At 39.7% G+C, this 18,058-nt stretch overlaps 4 protein-coding genes across 9 annotated transcripts; 2 read left to right on the top strand and 2 right to left on the bottom strand.

Annotated features, from left to right (window-relative positions):
• Nucleotides 1-2,445: 2,445 nt before the first annotated feature.
• On the bottom strand, nucleotides 2,446-6,257 carry LOC115632697 (serine/threonine-protein phosphatase 6 regulatory subunit 3-A). Its single transcript, XM_030529934.1, has 10 exons — nucleotides 6,056-6,257; nucleotides 5,791-5,990; nucleotides 5,396-5,720; nucleotides 5,024-5,337; nucleotides 4,828-4,966; nucleotides 4,652-4,770; nucleotides 4,013-4,592; nucleotides 3,888-3,952; nucleotides 2,760-3,830; nucleotides 2,446-2,698 (listed from the first exon to the last, which is right to left on the bottom strand). The coding sequence occupies exons 1-10, from the start codon at nucleotides 6,113-6,115 to the stop codon at nucleotides 2,539-2,541; spliced, it is 3,033 nt and encodes a 1,010-aa protein (XP_030385794.1). The 5' UTR covers nucleotides 6,116-6,257; the 3' UTR covers nucleotides 2,446-2,538.
• Nucleotides 6,258-6,907: 650 nt separating this feature from the next.
• On the top strand, nucleotides 6,908-7,880 carry LOC115632314 (methyltransferase-like protein 22). The gene has a single exon (XM_030529415.1). The coding sequence runs from the start codon at nucleotides 6,943-6,945 to the stop codon at nucleotides 7,756-7,758; it is 816 nt and encodes a 271-aa protein (XP_030385275.1). The 5' UTR covers nucleotides 6,908-6,942; the 3' UTR covers nucleotides 7,759-7,880.
• On the bottom strand, nucleotides 7,781-9,686 carry LOC115632313 (decaprenyl-diphosphate synthase subunit 2). The gene is made up of 3 exons (XM_030529414.1): nucleotides 9,027-9,686; nucleotides 8,770-8,959; nucleotides 7,781-8,703 (listed from the first exon to the last, which is right to left on the bottom strand). The coding sequence occupies exons 1-3, from the start codon at nucleotides 9,365-9,367 to the stop codon at nucleotides 7,897-7,899; spliced, it is 1,338 nt and encodes a 445-aa protein (XP_030385274.1). The 5' UTR covers nucleotides 9,368-9,686; the 3' UTR covers nucleotides 7,781-7,896.
• A 938-nt stretch (nucleotides 9,687-10,624) lies between these two features.
• Nucleotides 10,625-17,409, top strand: LOC115632115 (protein nervous wreck). Of its 6 annotated transcripts, XM_030529113.1 has the most exons (13): nucleotides 10,625-10,724; nucleotides 11,103-11,207; nucleotides 11,291-11,520; nucleotides 11,588-12,115; nucleotides 12,170-12,852; nucleotides 12,920-13,101; nucleotides 13,168-13,336; nucleotides 13,406-13,819; nucleotides 13,887-13,943; nucleotides 15,372-15,397; nucleotides 15,468-15,573; nucleotides 15,649-15,780; nucleotides 15,850-17,409. In XM_030529113.1, the coding sequence occupies exons 2-13, from the start codon at nucleotides 11,187-11,189 to the stop codon at nucleotides 16,275-16,277; spliced, it is 2,976 nt and encodes a 991-aa protein (XP_030384973.1). In that variant the 5' UTR covers nucleotides 10,625-10,724; nucleotides 11,103-11,186; the 3' UTR covers nucleotides 16,278-17,409. The 6 variants fall into 6 exon arrangements, with proteins under 6 accessions (XP_030384973.1, XP_030384972.1, XP_030384970.1 ...); XM_030529112.1 differs by having other exon boundaries at nucleotides 15,468-15,780; XM_030529110.1 differs by having other exon boundaries at nucleotides 15,468-17,409.
• The last annotated feature ends 649 nt before the right edge of the window (nucleotides 17,410-18,058 follow it).

Raw genomic sequence — 18,058 nt, 5'->3', positions numbered from 1 at the left:
TCTTATTGTTTATATGTAAGTATAAGTATGTATTTATGTATTCTTTTATGCAGGAAAAATGCCTAAAGTTTCGAGACTTATAATTATCTTAAGAAAATTATTAAGCATTTACAAGCACTTTAGTTGTGTCCAACCCATTTCACATATGCGTCGAATTGGAAAGCTTACGATAATTGCTAAATATTTTTTTGTTTTTCTTAATTATATTTATATATGTTTTTGCACGTGCAAGATAAATCTTGTGTTAAAGCAAACCCTTTAAACCTTTTTAGATATCAGCCATGCCATTGTTTTTCTCCATTTAGTTTGTAATGCTCACTGGTTAACAAACAAAACGGGATTCGATTATTGAAAATAATTTCGAGATATGTACATTGCACATTCGTATATGTTTATACTTGGGTTTAATGCGAGCAAACAATATAAATCAACGATTTATTAGTTTCACCCATGCCTCTGAGCCTTCCTTGTCCTATCACTTACTCGTATAATTCCATTGCATTCATTAGAGCTATACAATCTTTTAAGACTCGATGGCACAAAAGGATTCCGTTATATATTTGAATGAAGAATCAATGTACATACAACTATATAGACTAAGTATTAAATGAAATGCAATTTCAAGTCGTTGAATAAAAATATCTCAAAAGTGCTGCCAAGACAAAGAAAAAAATTTCTAGAAACTTGAATTTGATCAATTTTCTGTCTCAAGAGCACTTTTGTTTTAAGACTAAGAAGGGATTTAGACATAAATCTTTAAGTTCAAATACAAAATTTCATTATTCATAATGTTCATTGGTACAGATTAAAACTGCTTAAATGAACCATTATTGCACTCCTTTTTAATTTTATAAGTTTTATGTATGTCTGTTGGTAGTTGCATAGTGGTTTAATACATATTTAGTAGTAAATACATATTAAGTAGTTTTATCTCCGCCTTTATGAAATATGTGCCACTGCTGGCTATACTATATAGTTTTGTATCAACCAAATGGTTTTTTATTTAGTTGTTTGTATTTAAATTAAACTCGCCTTTTATCAAATACCCTGCAACTTCATTTAAGTATCACAGTTTTTTATTAAAAATTGTTTTGAAAATAATTCTAATTTTGTGTACGTGTATGTTTGGCTCTACAATTGTGAAGAGATGAGACAACTTCTCTACGGAAATTTATAAAAAGCGGAGAGTCATTATTTATTTGCAGGTGTCTTTTTCGTATTTTATTTTATATCATAATACAAGCTACATTTATTACAGGTGATACAAAATATATTTAAAAGAAAATAACTACAACACATACATAGGTGGCAAGGAAGGATGTGAGGAGTGCTCTTAAAACATTGAATTATCAGAAATATTTGAACTTTAGTTTACTTCTCATGAGCAAAGATTCTTTTAAAACCAACATAATTTTCACTTTAAATATATTTTATTTTTAAACATAATTAAAACATAATTATAATTACATATTTTGGAAGCAAAAAGATGGCAAACATTTTCATTCTTGTTTTTGGGTTATAGATTATTTTTAGTGACAAATTTGAAAGTGCTCTTTCAAAACACAAACAAACAATTAAATAACGCATAAAATGTCTTATTGGAAAGTCTTCATATGATTTTCGTTGTGTTAATTACAAAAATAGAAAAAGATAATGGGCGTTCTTTAAGTGAGTGTAAGTAGTCGTTTCGTTACAAATGCTTGTTGTTGTTCTTGTTATTATCATTTAAGAGTTTGTACTTTGGACAAAATATTTGGTTAAACCAATCTTAGTGCAATTTCTTGATCAATGCGTAAATTGTTAGTAAAAAATAATGGCAAAAGGCATTTACATATACACTTTGCTTACTTTGTGCTTGTAGCATGTATGTGTGTATCTATATGTGTGTGTGATTATTGGTGGCGTGCTGAAAACTTTCAATATTTTGGTTTCCGCTTTGTGTTATATAATACAATAAATACAAGACTCCACATTGATATTATTAAGTATGCTCTATGCTAACTAATATATCAATATCCTGGTCGCGGTGGAGCTCGATAATCAAAGAATATATAAAATAATGTAAATATAAACATAAGATAAATACGTTTGTATAATTTGGTACTTTAAATAATGTTCATTTGTTGTTTTACACATTGAGAGTATTGAAAACAAGTCTGTACTATAGGAAAACTAAAATACAAACAAATAAAGGGTTTTGTTGTTACACTTAACTAAGAAGTTGGCAATGCGAGCGAGGAGCAGAAGGAATCATGTTTTATGCTACACAAAACGATTTGCTTTGGACATTCGTTCATACAGGCTTTCTCTTTATACACAAATAGTTTGTTGTACTTTGCAGCCTTTGTGTATATATGTATATGTATATCAACATTATATTTAGTAAGTATATGGTATATTTATATAAATATGTACGCAAAAACACAATTATAAGAAATTACCAAGTTTTCGACACAGTTTTCATTTTATACAATTGCAGTTGCTGTTGCTGATCTCTTTTGTTCTTCAAGTGAAAGACATTTTCCAAGAAAGTTACATTTATGTGCTATTAGTTGAAATTTCAACATTCTTTGCAGCCGATGTTGTTGTTGGTGTTGAAGGAGCTGTGACATTGACCGACAATTTGTGCTGGTTCGTCAAGTCGTCGCCGGCGATGTTATTGCTGCTATTGTTGTCATTATTTTGACTGGCATTAGTACTGTGAAAAAAGCGGTTTCAAAACTTGTATATTTAAATAAATTAAAGTATGCATTGCTTACAATTCGGTCACTTGCTTGTGGCTCGGTCCATTTACAATGGGCCCTAGCGGTTCGTCCTCTGCTTCAAGCTCTCTACCTAATGGCTTAGTCCACATTCCCTCATCGTCCTCGTAGTCATCTTCGCCATCCAGCAGCACTGACTGCAAGCGACTTACAATGGAAGTGGCTTCAATGTTTGTCGCTGTGGTGGTTGACGCTAAACTCAAATCATTTGAATCATTTGCTTTATCACTTGACACACTCAATGTTTTCTCCACATTTGCATTATTGTCATATTCCGCCTGCTCGGAATCATTGGCTGCGTTGTCTGGTGAAAGTTTTGATGCCTTTTTTACCTCATCCTCTTGTTTCTCATCATCAATTGAGGACGAAGTGATAGCCGTTTCTGTCGTCTCTGTGGCATTGACAGACGCCTGTGTACTTGGCATGCCTAGATCGCTGCTAAGTGTGCTAAAATGAGCATCGAAATCGGCAAAGTTGACACTGTTGAAGTCAGCGCCCCAGCTTTCAGTGCCAGTGTTACCATCTGTGCTTACAAAATGTACATCCATGTCCCATGGATCGGCAGATAGATTGTTTAGTGTCACCGAACTCTTACTCAATAAACCGTGCCCGTCGCCACCGCCAGCACCAGAGTGCTCATCGTCGTCTTCATCATCATCATTAAGGTTGCGTGTAAACTCAAACAGATTTTGATCGTGATCCATATTGAATACAATATCCTGGAGCGTACCGTCAAGGTCATTGTATCCCATATTGCTGTAAGAAAGAGCTCCAACATTCCAGGCACTTGTCTCGCACAGAAAATCTTTTGTGATTTGCGCGTTGTATTCGTTCTCTTCGTGTGGATTGCAATTGGCCAACAATTTGGACTGCAATTTCACAGCTTGCGTGAATTCTCCATCCTCCGCATCAATCAGCGATTGCCATAACTTTGTTTCTGCTTCATCGATGAGACTCGTCGTGATTAGGGCCCCGATATGTTCAGATTCTGATATACAATTTGTAATATGCCGCAATATTTTGATGAGGTGGCCCATGTAGCCCAGGCGGCGCCCCTTCTCAGCAGCTCTATAACGTACAAGACATTTTTTAACAAATTATTGAAACTAGTAGCTAACAACTTACTGCTCCTGTGCATTGTGCTGCCAATATGCAACTAGCTTTGACACCAAATGACAATTGACGATTAACTGCAAATGTGTTCACATAAACGAAACGTTCAATAAATAAAATAGTGCTTAAGAACTTACATGCGTTTGCATTTCAGTAGGCGGTGCGTTATTTACGACTTTAGTTTTGTCAACATCATTAATTGCGGCTTCTGTCGTTTCAATTGCGGCACTATCAGCGACGATATCTGCTTCAATAGTTTCCTTTTCAACTAGATGTTCCGTGATCTCCTCTTCTTTTTGCAACTCCATTTCTTCGGTTTCTTCTCTAGCTAGCTGATCATTTAGCTCTTCGTTTTGTACTGACGACGCAGCATCAACCGCAGCAGTCTCGATTTCGATGCCTTCATCATTTATAGGTTGATTTTCTCTGCCACCTTCAGCACGTTTTGCGTTGTTCAGTGCGTTCTTTACTTCAACTTCTGTAGTATCCGATGCATCGTCGTCGGTTTTCATAAAGCAGTTGAAAATGTAATCGTCACTGGTCATCTGCTTGCAATAAGACATATCGTTGCACTCCGTTGAAATCGTCTTGTTGTTGGAAAGTTCGTTGTAGAAGACAATATGCATTGCCTTTTCAAGTTCCGTATGCAGAAAATTATTCCAGCAATATTGCTTAAAGTACTCCAACAACAGACTAAAGTAGTCTGTGGCACAGATACTTTAACAACAAAAATTATTAAAATTTAAAGAATGTTGTATGCATGTAATGATACTTACGCCTGTTGTACGATCTCATGTCTGGTTTCTAAAAGTGCTGTAAAAACGCGACACACTTGCAGGCGTGTCTTGCCAAAGGGTGGAGTAAGGACAGTAGCTGTTGTCTCCAGCATTGGTTTCTATATTGTTTCGTATGAATATAATGAAAGGAGTGCTGAATATTCAAGTTTACTTACCACAGGCGGGTTTTTGAGTATGTGCACAAATTCCGATAAGCGGGGTGCCATCACAGTGATAACAGTCTCCTGAACTTCCTGATGGAACTCACGTTCGCGTTTCTGCAGTAGCCTTTGACGATCCGAATTGGGCTCATCACTGCACATTAAAAATAAACATAAGTAATAGCTTGGTGACATAATTTCTATAACTTACGTGAAAGTAATGGGCCTAATAAGCGTAAGTACAACTGATATTCCTGATAAGATGGCGCTTTCGACAGCGTTTGGTTCCAAAATCACATTTAACAAGGCTTCAACTGTCTCTGCGGATTCAATGGTTTTCAATATGGGATTGGAACCATCAAATGCCGGTTCAAATGAATCGTTCTCCTGTTCGGTCTGACGCATGGAACGACCTTGATTGATAAGATCACAGAAAAATTCCGCAACATTTCCATGTTTGTCGGTTTCTTGAGGATTACGCAATATTGCAATCAGTCTCTCAACAAGTTTATCCTCAGTAAGCCACTATAACAAAATTATAAATTAAAGCGAGTACAAAATGAGTTATGTATTGAGCACTTGCTTCATAAAGATTGCGCTTCAGCTGACCGCCTTCGATGTCCTTCATCATTTGCATTATTAAATCGGGTATAACCGGAGTGTCGAAGTGTTTACAAATTAAATCCAAAAAATTCTTTTGTGATTTAATGTACTCCAAGAGTTGTAGGCACATATGTTGATACAAAAACCAATCTTGTTCAGGCTTTTTGGTAAAGAGCATGCTAAACGTTTTACTAAAAAACGATGATAGCAATGGATTTAACGGTGGTTCTTTTTCCAGATATGAATACAGCAACTGTAGTGTGTCGGCATCGGACAGAAGTTTCTCATCTAGGGACGGTAGGCCGCTGCAAAAAAAACATAAAACGTAAAATACAATTCCGCTGGCTGTTCCAAGCTTGGTAGCAGATCACTTACAGCGTGAGTATCTCACATGACATATTCGCATAGCGAAAACGCTGCACCATGGGTACATCCTCAGAGGGTTCGGTTGTGATTAGTTGAACGAGTCGCTTAATAACTTCAGGACGTGTGAAATAGTTTACAAGATTTTTCTTTTGCGTTTTGCACTCCTGCAGTATGTCCTCCTCATCTAGGAATTCCTCGAGCGTGGTATTCTACAGACAAATATGTTAGACATGATTCTGAAATCGTGGCAATGTCACGTGATTTTGTTACTTACCTCCTTCTCTAAAAGCGCCTCTATATTCGCTGAGGGCGCATAACCCTTGTCCCAAAACATTTTTCGTGCGTACGTCTTGGCGGTGACACTTTAAAGCTTAAAATCAAGTTTACTTCGTTTTTGTTTATGTTGCTCCTTTAAACTTTCTACTTCTCTGTGTGTTCGTGTTAAAGCACTTTGTTTTTGTTGCTGTTTATGTGTACTGCAACGCAAAAGAAAATTACACAATTGAAAATTAAATGAATATTCCTATACTGATGCCTAGCAGACAGGAGGATGTTTATAAATACATATGTATGTATACACAATTCCTTGAAGTTTGTGTTTTTAAGGCTCGTTTGTCGCAATCGTAATAATTTATTTGTCTTTTCTCCTGGTATGTATTTTGTGCAGAGCAGGGTAAGTATTAATATGGTCCCCGTAGCCCCCCCACTAACCTCACGCACACACACAAAACATCCAAACACATTCACTAAACTTCTCACACACACATCGAGCCTGATCAAAATTTTCATTGTTACTAGAAAACACTGCACGTGCGTTTTCCCATTAAGGAAACTCATGTTGCAACATAGGCAGCACAATATGTTGGTTTTTATGTTAAAATAATTGTTAGTTTTCGATGAATGTTATTATAATCGCCCTTTTTTAGCAGCCACGCGAACTTTACCTTGGCTAGTTTTAACTAAAAAATACCAAAAGCATTTAATACTAGCCATACTAAAAATGTCATGCCCCTGGGTGGAGTGTGTACTTATTGAAACTGACTTTATTATAGGTACACACTTAGGGCGCATCAGCTGTCATGCTATTATTTTGAACTAAAAATAACGCAGCGCTCTGCCGTTACATATAGCTGGCAGTCCTCTGTGTATTTCAAAGATATAATGTATACCGTCAGCTCGGAAATCTATAAAGAAGTGGACTATGAACAGGTGCGGACGAAGGGCAATAATGTCATCTCCAAGTTCAAATTTCATTATCCTGGCGTCGTTGTGGACAACGATGGAGACCTTGATGTGCGACAGCATCGCGTGGGCGTTATTGAACTTGAACATTCCACGGCCACTGAGTTAAAATTGGTAGGCCTTCAAGTTTGGCGGGGTGCGCTGTTGCTAGCCGATTATATGTTTGCCAATCGCGATGAACTGAAGACGAAGACCATTATGGAGCTCGGAGCGGGAATGGGACTGACCAGCATAGCCGCCGCGATACACAACAGTGGAAAGACTTACTGCACCGACGTAGATCTTGGCTGCATATTGCAGTTGATTCGCAGCAATGTGAAACGCAATGCTGCTCTTCTAAGCGGGGAAATTAAAGTATTGGAGTACGATTTCTTAAGAAATCCTTCAGAGTATAGTTCTGAGCTAATATCAGCAATTGATGATAGTGACGTTGTGCTCGCTGCGGATGTGATATATGATGACACCCTAACCGATGCGTTCATTGCTGTTATTGATCAGATATTCGCTCGCGGGGTGCAGACGAGCAGAGCCAAGTCTATCTATGTGGCACTAGAGAAGCGTTATGTCTTTACTCTCGAGGATTGCAATTCGGTCGCGCCCATGTACGAGTATTTTCTGAAGCAAACGTCTAAGAAGCCCTGGTTTTTCGAGAATGTGCCGCTTGACTTTCCGCAGTTTTTCGCCTATGATCGATGCAAGCAATTGGTACTCATACGTATCACTAACCGGGCCTAAATTAATCTCGATTTTCTTTAAATAGTCACTCCATTGTCTTTAATTTGCATAGAAAATTGTCGTTAGTATAAAACTAGGTACATGTGTAATAAATTAAAACCTAAACCAGTGTAAAACTTTCATATGAGCTGCCGTTTCTCACAAATCCTGCATGGCCAGTATAATGTTTTCCAGCGCCTGTCGAGCATCCGTTGCCGGGAAATGCTGCAACACGCTGAGAGCGGCTTCCGTATGCTTTCGCTGCAGCGCTTTTGTCTTTGCTAGTGCCGGACCGGCAAGGATTGCCTTGTGCACTTTATCGTAATCAATGTTTTCCACAGATTGCTTTCCCTTCTCCAACTGAGCATAGAGGCTGGGATCGTGTTCCAAATGAAACAGAACTGGCGCACTCACCAAGCTGAATGTGACGTCCAGCGGAAGAGTGGGGCATTGAAACGGTTCAGCATCAAGGCAAGCCTGCCAGGCAAGCGCTAAGTGCTTACCAAAGCGATAGGCCTGACGCTGCATCGTTTCGCTCTGGCCGGCCAGCTTTAACGAGGCTTGACAAGACTTGCCTAGCAAACTGCCCGCATTAAGTATATTACGGCATTCCCATTCTTGCTCAGGATTGCCCAGAACTTGAGCAATTGGCATGGGTGCCATTACATCGTGCTCATTGAAATCCACACCCACATTAAGTGATGGCATTTGAAAGGTACCGGGTTTGTATGGTAAAGGGTTGTTTTGCTCGTCACGTTCGCCAATGAATTCGGACTCCGAAAAATCACGCACAGCAGACGAGATCAGCTCCACAACCTCCTGATTGCGCAAATTTGCTAGCTCAGCGCTAGAGTGTCCCAAAAGATAGTCACCAGTTAGCAATCCAATTTTATTGCCAAATGACATATCGTCGTAGGTACCAGCATCTTGGCCTGCCTGCGTACTCGACTGCAAGTTGACGACGCTCTGTGGACAATGCATTATATATCAGGTTATAAGGTATAGCCTAGAATTGGACGTCCAAATACTCACATTATGCACCAAATGGGATATCCGTATCATTTCGGTTACCTCGGCAAGCGCACGTTGCGAGTGCAAAACTCCGGCGCTCTTATCTTGCTCGACGTCCGGAATGTTGGCAGCATGGCCAGCAGCCTTGGACACCAACAGCACAATCAGGCCCCAGGCCTGCATGGTGTTTTTGCCATTATAAAGTAAATGTCTGGAGTGGATTAGCGGTATATAAGTTATCATCGAATTCATATAGAGAGGAAGAGTTAATTATTTACTTGGCCGTCTTCATCAGTGGATGAGCGCTGCCTACTAGTTTGCGTAAGTGAAGGGCGACATTGGCAATTTCATCACTGAGCAGCCAGCGCAGGCTGAGAAAGGATGTGGGATAGCCCACAATGCGTTCGGCCTCGCTCACAGCCCTATTCCAATCATGACGAGGTGGTGGCGTCGCCGTCTGTTTGGTACTCGTGCTCATTGATGACGTCGCCGTGCCTCGTTGTTGTTGTTGCAGTCGCCAGGTGAAAGTTATCAAAGCTGGCGCCGCTTTGTTAGCCATTGCCTGTATTGGCGTCCTTTGGCGCACCTGTTGCATAATAAGGCCGCTGGCACGATACATTTTAAAACTTGTTCACTTGCTTGTTGGTTTCTACAAAATAATATTGAGTTTGCTGGCCAAGTTACACTATTCAAAGGTCGAAAGCCTTGGTAATTCGCTAAACTGCACGCACGCTCACTGCGCGTAGAAAAGTGAAACTTTTGCTTAGCTATTGGCGTTGGCCCACTAGTCTTTTGTTTTGACTTGGAATTTCGTTCCTCGCACTCGTTTTCGTACAGAACCGGTTTTGGGGCACCGTTTCATAGAAGTCAGCTCGGTGGTGCCGTGGTTTTAAAGTGCGATTTTTTCTTTTCCAGCATGCATGGTATTTCAACATCGCTCAAATTTTCAATGCCTTTGAATGCAAATAAAACCACAATGACGATATTTTTAAATGCAGTCAAATTTGCAGCTGTAAATATAAAAAATACCAACAAAACTGTTGGTATATTTCGGCGTTGCCACTTAAGCAAATAGTCGTACCTTATGAAATGGCGGATATTTTAAAAATATTTTTCAGAAATTAACTTAAGTTGAAATTGGGACAAGTGTGATATGCTTACGTCTATGGTAGATCAATTATTTAGATTTTTTAAAACGTAGAATGTGTTTGAATTCGTTTTTAAATTGCGGTCCTAAAAAGTGTTACTTAGTTTCCGTTTAACTTTTTTTTTATTATTTCGCCAAAGATTTCTGCGATTTCGTGTAGTTCTTAACATAATTTAATGGCGAGGCACTTTATTTCCTACATACGTATGTATGTATGTACATACTTTCGGGCTGCGATAAAAATACTCTCTTCTTATCAACAAACATACCTCCATTCATATCAATATTATCAGGTAAACCTGTTGAGACACAAGCATGTGGAAATAATTTTGGCCCATGCATGAGTTTCGATTTAATGAACCCTTAGTGTAAGTTACGGCATAGACTACGCTGACTAGACTGCGCTGAGTCAAAGTGCCGGTTGAATTATTAAAATAACTTGCTTATGATTTTGGCAATGATTAACGAGCACTGTTATCAACATGACAACTACCAGTTAAGGAACTGCTGAATGCCGTGGTAGAAGCGGTGGTATGTAAAACAAAAGCCAATGCGCATGTGTCAGCCCAAATGTCAACGGAGCTGTGAATGAACATTTGGCTATTCAATAACCACCCCCGATGCGCAGTCACTAACGGTACATGTGAAAAATTTCTACAACAACGTTTAAATCTAAATCGAAATCGATAAGTACGCGTAGCCACAATCCGTGAAAAGCATTGAAATTTGTATTGACAAAAAAGCCAATTAAGTAGATGTTAATTCGCCAAATCGCCAGAGTTACTGTAACCATAATTACAACTACAAGACGGGCATGTCCAAGAAAAGTGTTAGCTATGAAAACTTGTTACAGATTTTTTGTGCCTTTCAAAATGATTGCTAGCTACTGGCCTGGCCAAGAAATCGATATCAGGGGCTGCTGTAGTCTACTGTAAAAATGCTTCAGTATCTTTATGAGAAAAACTGCAGTGCAGAGATTTTCATGCGTTGACATGAGCTTGAGTTTTTATTTTTTTTTTTTAGATCCCAAGGACCTCTTTGCAGACATTTAAGTTCTTGGCCTTACCCCCCTCATTATATTACATAAGTTATATGTGTTGTCTCGCTACGCCCTCGCATAAATCTCATTCATTATGAGTATATTTTTATGTATGCATCCTTATAGTATTTACATATCTATGTATGTATTTGTTTGTACTCATTGCAGCTGGTTCTGTTGAAAGGACTTGCATAAGTTATTGTATAGCTAATATCGTAGTGGAATCTGTGTAGTAGTTACAAAGCTACCAAAATGCAGCCACCACCGCGCAAGGTAAGTTAATGGCTAGAGTAAACACCCTCTTATAGGTTTGAAATGCATTTCAATGATATGTAATGCGTAAATCTCTTGCTCAGGGCAATTATGTCAAGTTCTTAAAAAATCTTCACACGGAGCAAGTGGCCAAGCTGCAGTTGAAAAATCAACATGAGTGCGACCTTCTCGAGGATATACGTCAGTTTACCATCAAGCGTTCGGCCATCGAAAAGTCATACAGCGAAGCTCTGTTAAAGATATCATCACAGTATCTCAACAAGAAAATACCAAACATACCTGACATTAAGATGGAGGGGATGGAGGAGCGTTGGTGAGTATACAGCGCACTTTGACATTGCCATTTTCACCTCTGACCTTTAAATTGTTTTTATCTCCAGGAACATGTGGAGTGTTTGGCGAACCGTGCTTGAGGAAAACGAAAAGTTGGCACGAGCACGGCTGGCCGCCATCGAGGTGTTTCAGCAGCAGATTGCTGATGAAGCGAAGGTGCTTCGAGATTACAAATTGGCCATAGCCAAGCGCTCCCTGGCTGGCATAGTCAACGTGCAGAAGGAGCTGCACTTGAGTGTTGGCGATGTCGACAAAACCAAGAAGCAATACTTTGATGAAGAGCATTGTGCCCACGATGTGCGCGATAAGGCGCGAGATATTGAGGAAAAGCTTAAGAAAAAAAAGGGCTCCTTCTTCCAGTCCATAACGTCTTTGCAGAAAAATAGCGCGCGCGTGACGTCACGCAAAGAGCTTCTGGAGGAAAAGTCGACCGGAGCGCGTAACGACTATATTCTCAGTCTGGCAGCAGCAAATGCTCATCAGAATCGGTACTTCACCGTCGATCTCCAGACGACAATGACCACAATGGAGAATTACGTTTTCGAGCGTGTCGCCGAATATTTAACTTTGATGGGGTAAGCCAAATAAATTGTTAAAGCATTAAATATTAAATTTTGGATACCCTTTAGACGTACCGAGCTGCTCACTTGCTCGGCCACTCAGAACAGCTTTGGGAAGATTCGGGATCAGGCACAACAGCTAACACGCGAATATAATCTACAGTGCTGCTATTTGTTCTATCCGGTACTCAAACAGCATATTCAGTACGACTTTGAGGCATGCGACAACGATCCCGTACGCAAAGTAACGTGTGAGCATGAATCTGCCTCTGAGACGCTCACTAAAGAGGCGAAGAATTTGGCGGGGCGTGTAGTCAAAGAGAATGCTTCGGTCAGGGAGAATGCAAAGAAGTTGGCGCTGTGTGTGTCCCTGCGCGACTCTGGTCAGCGTACGGATCCAAATGATCCCAATGGTCCGGACTTGGACACGAAAATTGAAGAATTTCGGGACCATATTCGCCGCTCTGAGACCGAGAAAGCCAAGGCTGAGGCCTGTCTTCAATGTCTGCGCGATGGCGGTATTAATGTTGATGAATGGGTGCAGGAGGCCGAGATCATGGGTGTGCAAGAGCTGACGCGCTCAACCAGTTCCATATCCATGCGTACTGATGCATCGGGTCAAGGCGAAAATCCAAGTTCGGATTCGTTCTATGATAGCGATAAGGAGGAGGCGGCCGTTCAGCCCACTGCAACCAAACCCAAAGAAGAGCAGCCATTGTCGCGGGATCGCACTTTCAGCGACAGTGATGAGGGTAAGTGGTACTTTCGTTAGAAAATCACATTTATGATAACTATTCTATCTTTTGTATATCTAAATAGAACCCGAAGAACGTGTTGCGCCTCCCACTACCCAGGTGCCCATGATGGCTGCTACCAGTAGTGGTTGGGACGATCCGACCGAAGTCAATTGGGGTGCCGAAGAGGAAGAGGATAAAAACGAACCCATTGTCCCTGAGCCCAAGGAGGCAATTTTTAAGTGCACTGCGCTCTATAGCTACACTGTATGTAATAATGGGAAATATTTTTCTTAATGCGTAATTTTTCTTCGGCCTTAACTATGATTGTAGGCTCAAAACCCTGACGAGCTGACTATTGTTGAAAATGAGCAACTTGAGGTCATTGGCGAGGGAGACGGCGACGGTTGGTTGCGCGCACGCAACTTCCGCGGTGAGGAGGGCTATGTGCCCCACAACTATTTGGACATCGATCAAGATGCTGCCGGCACCGCCTTAAATGGTAGTTCAGGAAATCAATTGCGCTCACAAATTTCATTCTCATCTGTCGATTATACTGTTGACAATGAAGATCAAACGGTGGACTCAATGCAATCTCCTGATCAGGTGTCGGTTATAATGGCGCCGCAAAAGCGCGTCAAGTCGGAGGTGGAGTGGTGTATTGCGTTGTATGATTACGATGCCAGTGCCGAGGACGAGCTAACCTTCGAGGAAGGCCAGATCATCAAGATTGTGACAAAAACAGCCCATGGAGTGGACGATGGATGGTGGGAGGGTGAGCTGGATGGAAAATTTGGAAACTTCCCCTCTTTGGTGGTCGAGGAATGCGATGAAATGGGCGAGCCATTAACCGAAGGCGGTGATGAGTCCCCGCCGCCAACAGCTCCGCCCACTTTTGCATTGCCGCCAGCACCAGCATTGCCGCCAGAGTATGCACATGAATTGGAGTTAACAGAGGATATGTTTGGTTCACAGGATACGGCAGGTAAGTTTTAAATTCAACAGATCCGTATTTGCATTATTAAGGTCCCGTAATTTATATTTCCTCACAGATGATGATAGTGGCTATATACCAAACGGCGCTGCTGCACCTTCAATGCCTCCACCAGGTAAGTTTCTGAATGGTGTTGAAATGAACATTTTTCTTTTCCCCTCACGATCTCTCTAAAGATCTATATACCTATCAATATAACTCACTCAATATACATTTCTTCAGTACGACCACTATAACTTTTACTATGTCCAATTCAAAGCTATTATTATACCAGATTCTATATTCTCTAGAGGTAAACATCTCCTATAAGTGAAGCTTTCCTTTAAAAAAACCACACGTATCAACTTCTACGCAAAGTCTCTACGCACTCTGACAAATTTAAAATGTGTATAACTTGTGAAACTAATACCAAATACTATACTAAAAAGGATATATTCCCATCCTTTGCAGAGTTCTCTATGCTGTGCAATAATGTGTCGCTTCGGTGTTTGTTATGATCTTGTTCTGATTTCTTTTGGCAGCTTATCTTAGTGGATGTTTGTTTGCAAGATGACACTGACTTTAGTTTTTTTATTAAAACGTTCTATTTTGCAAAATATAAATTTTCAATCACACTTCATATTACTAGATTTTTTTATGCTTCTGTAATTGTTGTATGTCCTGTTTCTTTCAGTACCTATAAATACATAACACTTTAAGGCCTTGTCTTTTTTACAAGGCTAAAAATAAAGACACTTTTAATCACATATATATGTACTATACTTTGTAATAAATTGTATAAAAGCATCTTATATTAACCCTTTTTTCCTTTTTTTCTAAATGATATTACAAAAATAGCTAAAAAGAATCGGAAATAGATATTGAACAACCCTTTCCTTTATGAATTTTGCATTTGTTGGAGCCCAGGAACGTTATATTGTCAGCTTCTGCAACTGCGTGTCCAAGGACCTTGGTTCTATTTCTCTGTTTCAAATGACAAAGTTTTCTGTTGATCACACCAACTTTATATAAGAGGTCTTCCACTTTATTTCATTTAAGGGTACTTTGTGTCGTCTGGTTGTATGTAATATTAAAAATAAATTCTCTACCCGTTGTATTGTAGCTATCGTGTACATGAATACACTTAATCCGAGTTGTAAACAACGTTTTTCTTGTTACTTTGTTCGTAATTGTTTAAAAACTAGCTACACTCAAAGACAAATATATTCTTGTTTTTTCCTTCTAATTAGAAACTGAAACCCAGTGTTGAGACTCGATAACTTAATCATTTTAATTTTAATTATGGTTGTTTGGGGTTTCTTTAAACTTATTATTCAAGACTTCATGTCAGATTATTTCGCTGAGTGTAAATAATTTGCGTGTTCCGATTGGGCATGTGAAAAGCTCAATATTTCCATGCACTATTTTGTTTTAACATATTATTTCTCTGGTCTTTAGTAACGAAAGATCACAACGATGTCTTTCAACAAAGTAACTTTCAATGAAACTTGTCTTAAGTAAATTAAAAACAAAACTTTCTTGTTTATTCTTAATGCATACTCAGTGCTCATTCAAGAACCTGGCATGGAGGTATTTAATTCAGACCCGTTCACCCATTTATGTATGATTGATCTAATTTAAATTGTTGATAATTTTGCAGGACGACATGAGCGACGATGGTAAGCCACCACCACCATTGCCACCACCACAGCTGGTCAAGGAGGGGGCTGCGCCAGCTAGCGCAAATGCGAACACATTAAACTTAGGTATGGCACAAATAATTGTAACCGCTGCAACCCCCATGGTTGAAGACGGTGCCGATAAATCTTTCCCACCAGTAGGAGAGAGCGAACAGTCGTCAACTGTTGACGAAACGAAGGCCCAGCCGGCGGACAAAAAGCCTGAGATAGCGCCGAAACCGACGGCCAAAGTCTCGCCTCAAAAGCAGTCGCACGTGGCTGCTTCGAAAGAAGGTAAAAGTAGTGGCCCAGTAAGACCCACTGTAAGCATAACTCTGACAGAATATCAATCCTGTCATGCAGAGGACCAGCAGTCCTATTCGGAGGGCACCGACTCAGCATCAGTTGAAGTCCCAGCTCTTCCGGAGGTTGACGATCCGTTCAATGAGAAGTCAAATGCGAGCGTCGCTGCCGCCGATACTTTGGCTAATGCTCCCGATGGGGGCGGTGGCTTTGAAGCCAATTTTGAGGCTAATTTCGATGTTAATTTTGACGATGCTTTTGCCAGCGGTGGCAATAGTAGCGCAGTGTCTGGGGGGAATAGCGCGCGGGGTCGTGGTGAGCAGTCTCATGATTTGGACGTGAATGGTGAGATGAATGTCGAGACCGAGGCTGAAATGAATGATATTGAGGCGCCGAAGCAAGTTGTTGGTGGGCGTGCTAGCATACCAGAAGAATTGGACTCCAATCAACTGGCACGTTTACAAAATCTCAAGGAGTCGAATGCTTAGATTTCGCCTCTTAATGACAAATAAAACGGCTTCTTCAATGTTTTCTATCTGTAAGGCACGCGATATATAGAATATAGACTTACTAATGGACAGTTATAGAGCACCCGCTACTGTTTGTACTGCAACAATACTCGTACCACAACATAATGCAAACAACAATTATAAGTTGATAACTTATTATACAGACACATGCATATACTATATAGTAAATACACACCAAAAATAGTCACAGTTGTGGCTGAGGCATCGTCGTAAGTCTGCAGATGTACAAGGACCGCCATTTATGAATTGGAAATAGGCAAATAGGCTTTTGATTTTTGACTACAATGATTGGCGTTTTGGTGTCTAGAAACTTGATTTCAACTTCGTAGAATTAAGTTGAACTAGATGGCAGACCATTAAAGAACAATGCAAACGCTGGTATACGTATGGATAACGGAAAGTATAGTAAAGTATAGAAATTCGAAAACTGGAGTTCTTCACATTGGCATAGGCATTGTTTATTTCCGAATTTTAAAAGGCAGCCCATGCACGTAACTATTGTTCAACGATAAGATAAACTGTCGCCATAATGTAAGCAGTTAGATAAATTACTTGCAATCAATTGGGAAGTTCCCGAGCAATTTTGTTAACGTTTCAAAGTTTTAGAATGACATTTCCTATTATTTGATTTTCAAATTATGCAAGCACATTGATTCAGTACGTTAACTTACAAGATCGGAATGCCCCAAAAGTAATAAATATTTAGAATGTAAAAAGTATTTCTCAATTAGTGTACATTTGTCCATTGGGAAAGTCAAACTGTCACTAATAGTTACCAAAATATCAACTGGGCCTTTATACAAAACCACCACGCGTTAATGAACTTTAGATAATGAATTATTACACCCTTACATATAAGGATAAGTAACGATATAAATATGTAACTACAAGTATATCTTTTAATTTAGCATTTCTTAAGTGTCAAGTATTTGTTCTGTTCTGTTAGCTAAAACGGGTCATGAATGTCTGTATATGTAGTTACTATTGAATAGATTATATATTCGCTGAAAAGGGAAGGGCTCAGTAGGAGTAAAGTAAAAGACAATAGTCGCGGACCGCCGTGCGTCTGTTCGCTTTAGAGTTTTATTGGAGACTGACACTTTTGCTATACATATTCTTTATGCTTACATTCGTATGCAACAGTGACAGATAACTTGTAGATAACATAAGATTATTATCTGCTTATATTAACATGCGTGCATTGGTACTTATGTTTGTATTGATTTTCAACACCCTTCCTCAATGCAAACATGTTTTACAAAAATTTTCAAATCAAATTTAACAGCTTTGTAAAATGAACATGCTTCGCTTTAGGGAGATTTTTCGTTAAAATATCAGCTATCATTTCATTGGTTGATGTATACTGTAAAACAATTTGTTCTTCGTTTACAACCTGTCTTGCAAAATGATATCTAATATCAATATGCTTTGTTCTTTCATGGTGTACAGGATTCTTAGCTAATTGTTGAGCACTTAAATTATCGCCATGAAGAATAGTTGGAGTACTCGAGTCACCGCAGCCAATCTCCACTATAAGACGCCGTAGGTATATGGCCTCCTTACACGCAGTTGAAAGAGCCATATACTCCGCCTCCGTGCTGCTAAGTGCCACGCTGCGTTGCTTTTCAGATCGCCAGGATATGGGTCCTCCAGCCAAGTAGTATACATAGCCAGTATACGACTTGCGATCGATGCGGTCGCCACCCCAGTCTGCATCCACATAGCCGGTAAGGGGTTGT

Source organism: Scaptodrosophila lebanonensis, unplaced genomic scaffold, assembly GCF_003285725.1.
Source record: "Scaptodrosophila lebanonensis strain 11010-0011.00,11010-0021.00 unplaced genomic scaffold, SlebRS2 tig00001415-arrow-pilon, whole genome shotgun sequence".
Lineage (NCBI taxonomy): Eukaryota > Metazoa > Arthropoda > Insecta > Diptera > Drosophilidae > Scaptodrosophila > Scaptodrosophila lebanonensis.
This window is presented reverse-complemented; position numbering and strand designations above follow the sequence as displayed.